Raw genomic sequence first — 3,692 nt, forward strand, 5'->3', positions numbered from 1 at the left:
GCTCAAACGAGTCTCCTGCCTCTACCTCCCAAGTAGCTGGGACCACAGGCGCCCGCCACAACGCCTGGCTATTTTTTGGTTGTAGCCGTCATTGTTGTTTGGCGGGTCCGGGCTGGGGATTCGAACCCGCCACCTTAGGTGTACGTGGGTGGCACCTTAGCCGGTTGAGCTATAGGCGCTGAGCCCTTTGAAGCTTTTTTATTATTTCAATTTCGGTGCTTAGTATTGGTCTGTCCAAGAGTTCCACTTCTTCCTGGTTGAGTCTGGGGAGGTAGTGTGATTCTAGGTATTTGTCCATTTCCTCCACATTTTCAAATTTCTGGTCATAGAGATTTTTGTAGTATTTGGTGGTAATATTTTGTATTTCTGTGGTATCTGTTGTTATTTCCACATTTTTATTTCTGATGAAGCTTATTAGAGATCTTACTTTTCTGTTTCTGGTTAAACTGGGCAAGGGCTTATCGATTTTGTTTATCTTTTCAAAGAACCAACTTTTTCTTTTATTAATCTTCTGAATGGTTCTTTTGTTCTTGATTTCATTTAGTTCTGCTCTCATCTTGGTTATTTTTTTTCTTCCGCTGGATTTGGGATTGGATTGCTCTTCCTTTTCCAGTTCCTTCAGATGATTTGTTAGTTTTGTTGTGTTTTTTTGTTTGTTTTTTTTTTGAGACAGAGTCTTACTCAGTCACCCTGGGTAGAGTGCTGTGGTGTCATCACTCATACCAACCTCAAACTCCTGGGCTCAAGTGATCCTCCTGCCTCAGCCTCCTGAGTATCTGGGACTGTAGGCACTGGTCACAATACCTGGCTAGTTTTTCTATTTTTAAAAGAGACAGGGTCTCCCTCTTGCTTAAGCTGATCTTGAACTCCTGAACTCAAGTAATCCACCTGCCTCAGCCTCCAGAGTGCTGGGTTTACAGGCATGAGCCACCGCACCTGGCCTTCATCTTTGTCTTTCTTTGCTTTTGCTGGCATCCAGGGAGTGACACATGAAGGGCAAGGATGTGCACCTGCTACTCAGTAGAAATTGAAACGTTAGTTGGACATGGCCAGCAAGGCTGTGCCGCAGCCGTAGTGGTGCTCTCTCAGGTGCCTGGGAAGAGGTAGAGGTGGGGCTGGTCCAGGGCCCTCCTTGCTGCTCATGGCTCTGCAAGTCCAGTCACACCGAGACCTTCTCTCTGTTCTCTGCTATGTTTCCTTTCACGCCCCTCAAGTGACCTCCTCTGTGCTCCCTATTGGCTTCTTCTCTTCAGTCTTCCCTGTGGGGCAGGCTAGAGTCAAACGCTGAGATACAGATGGGCAGCAGCTGACCACGGAAGATGCAGGCCTTGCCTGAAGGGCTGGGGGCTCTTGCCTCAGGCCAGGGCCATGCACGACTGTCCTGGCTATGCAGAGGAAGCTCCTGATGGCTAGATGCTCAGTGCTGGCAGGTGTGAGGACTTAGATTGACTTTCGGAAGAATGTTACATCCATCCTGGCTAGTGAAAGCAAGTGTGGCCCTTCCTTTTGGCCTATCACCCCATGAAGAGAATCCCTTATACAGAAGTTGAGGGACAACATTTCTTCCTACTCTGATGGGAAAGCTCATTGGCTTACACCATTGGTGACACATGAAACTCGAATTCCTTTCATTTGAATTTCTGTGCCAGGATCATGACGATGCCAAGAAAGGATGGTTTTCTGAAGACTTAGGAAAGAGCCAACGCCACTTGCTGCAGATGTTCAGCAGAGAGGATGCTCCACGAGGCCATAAGGCAGCAGCGGCACTGCCTGTTCAGGTTGGTGCTGGGGTGGCCAGGCACTCAGTGCCAGATGAGGCTGGGGACCTGAGAATCCTATCACGCAAGCTTTATCTCAAGTGATGAGTGGGCCCCACAAGGACACTAGGGCAGGGGCACCAGGACACCTGAAGGCAATGGCTTCCGTCTGTGCAGCCGAGGGGCCCTGCGGCATCAGCCTTTCAGTTCATCCCATACTTGGTCCTGGCTGGACAGCTCCAGCCCTGGGCTTGTTTTGTCCTTCATTTTTTTTATTATTATTTGTTCTCATAGAGGTGCTTTAGTTCTAGAATTGTTTCATCCTTTAAATGTTGAGAGGCAGCTCAGTGCCCATAGTGCAGTGGGTAGGGCGCCAGCCAAATACACTGGGGCTGGCAGGTTCGAACCCAGCCCAGGCCAGCTAAACAACAACAATTCAACAAAAAAACAACTGGGCATTGTGGTGGGCACCTGTAGTCCCAGCTACTTGGGAGGCTGAGGCAGGAGAATCGCTTAAGCCCAAGAGTTTGAGGTTGCTGTGAGCTGTGACACCATAGCACTCTACCAAGGGCAACATAGTAAGACTCTGTCTTAAATAAATAAATAAATAAATATTCAGAGGAGCCTGTGATTTAGGCACTGCTAACACCCTGTGTTCCCAGAGCTCAGACACACTCGCCTGAGTGGGCTCCCTGCCTCTGGTGCCCCTCCTGGCGGCTGAGAGGTGCCCTAGTCTTCTGCCCGAACAATATGGAGTAGGGCAGGAAGCCCTATTGCTCATGCAGGTTGGAGAGAGGGTGGCTTTCAAGGATGATATGTCTTTTCTAACATTTATAGAAGCAACATAGAATCCCCACAGTGACCTGCAAACCAGCTCCTCAGAAAGAAAACAGGTCCCCAAAGCCACTGCAGGATCAAGAATTCTATGAAGAAAATGGCCACCACTCCCAAAGGTCATCGTCCCTTGCCAGCAGCTCCCTCCAGGACACATGGAAGCTATTGGACTTGGGGTCCAGCCCTTCTGGCCGCACCTCTCAGGACGACTTCACTCCAGGTAGGAAAGGGTGCTGTCCCCTGGCCAGGACATGGTGCAATGACCCTCAGGCTGATGTGGACAGTCAGCACCAGCCCTCTTTCCAAATATTGAAATTCCTGTGTTTTAGTTTAATAATATATAAATCCCAAGGTCTCCTCACCGTTCCCTTGCACCTGGAGTCCTTCCCACACTAAACACTGCCAAGCTCAGGAGGGCAGCAGCCACAGCTCCCATCTCAGAGCCTACAGAGGCCTGTTACTAAGAGGAGGTAGGTGGTCCTGCTTTGCAGCCCTCCTCCAGGCCCTTCTCTGACACCCAGACCACCTGCCTGGCAAGTGCTCATGCTAGTGGTCATCATGAGGTTTTAGGGGAGTCTACCAGAGTCACCTACCACTGGAGAGCCCCAGGAGACTGCTGGGAGGAAGCAGGGAGGAAGGTGAGATGCTGTGTCAAGGCGGTCCAGGATGTGTCAATTCAAGTTGCAAATGGAGGATGTGAACGAGGGCCAGGGCCATCCTGCTTCAGCTGTGGGGAGTATCCTCTGGTGTCCACCCTGGAGATGGACCCTCTGTCACTTAGGCTTTTTCCCTTCTATGGACATTTGAGGTTTCTTTTGCCCTTTGGCATCACAGATAATGTTATAGCGAACAGCCTTTGTGTATGCTACCAGGCAGGCACCGAGGGTATGTGGAGAATCTGGTGGCCAGTTCTGCCACAGGCGTCTGTGCCTCTCCTTCTGGAGGACAGAGGCTGTCATGTGGAGAACACTGTCACACTGGAGGATGCTGTCATGCAGAGGACACTGTCACACAGGAGGACGTTGTCACGTGGAGGATGCTGTCACACAGGAAGATGCTCTCACACTGGAGGATGATGTCACACAGAGGACACTGTCACAC

At 50.3% G+C, this 3,692-nt stretch overlaps 1 protein-coding gene across 1 annotated transcript in view; it reads left to right on the plus strand.

The window, feature by feature from the left end:
* Window positions 1-3,692, plus strand: part of CCDC57 (coiled-coil domain containing 57) — a 136,577-nt gene that overhangs the window by 99,729 nt on the left and 33,156 nt on the right. Inside the window, exons 17-18 of the mRNA XM_012802827.2 lie at window positions 1,650-1,778; window positions 2,595-2,874. Coding sequence (XP_012658281.1) covers window positions 1,650-1,778; window positions 2,595-2,874 — 409 coding nt within the window. The remainder of the gene's footprint in view (window positions 1-1,649; window positions 1,779-2,594; window positions 2,875-3,692) is intronic.

This window comes from Otolemur garnettii, unplaced genomic scaffold, assembly GCF_000181295.1.
Source record: "Otolemur garnettii isolate 467f Iridium unplaced genomic scaffold, OtoGar3 scaffold00018, whole genome shotgun sequence".
Classification (NCBI taxonomy): Eukaryota; Metazoa; Chordata; class Mammalia; order Primates; family Galagidae; genus Otolemur; species Otolemur garnettii.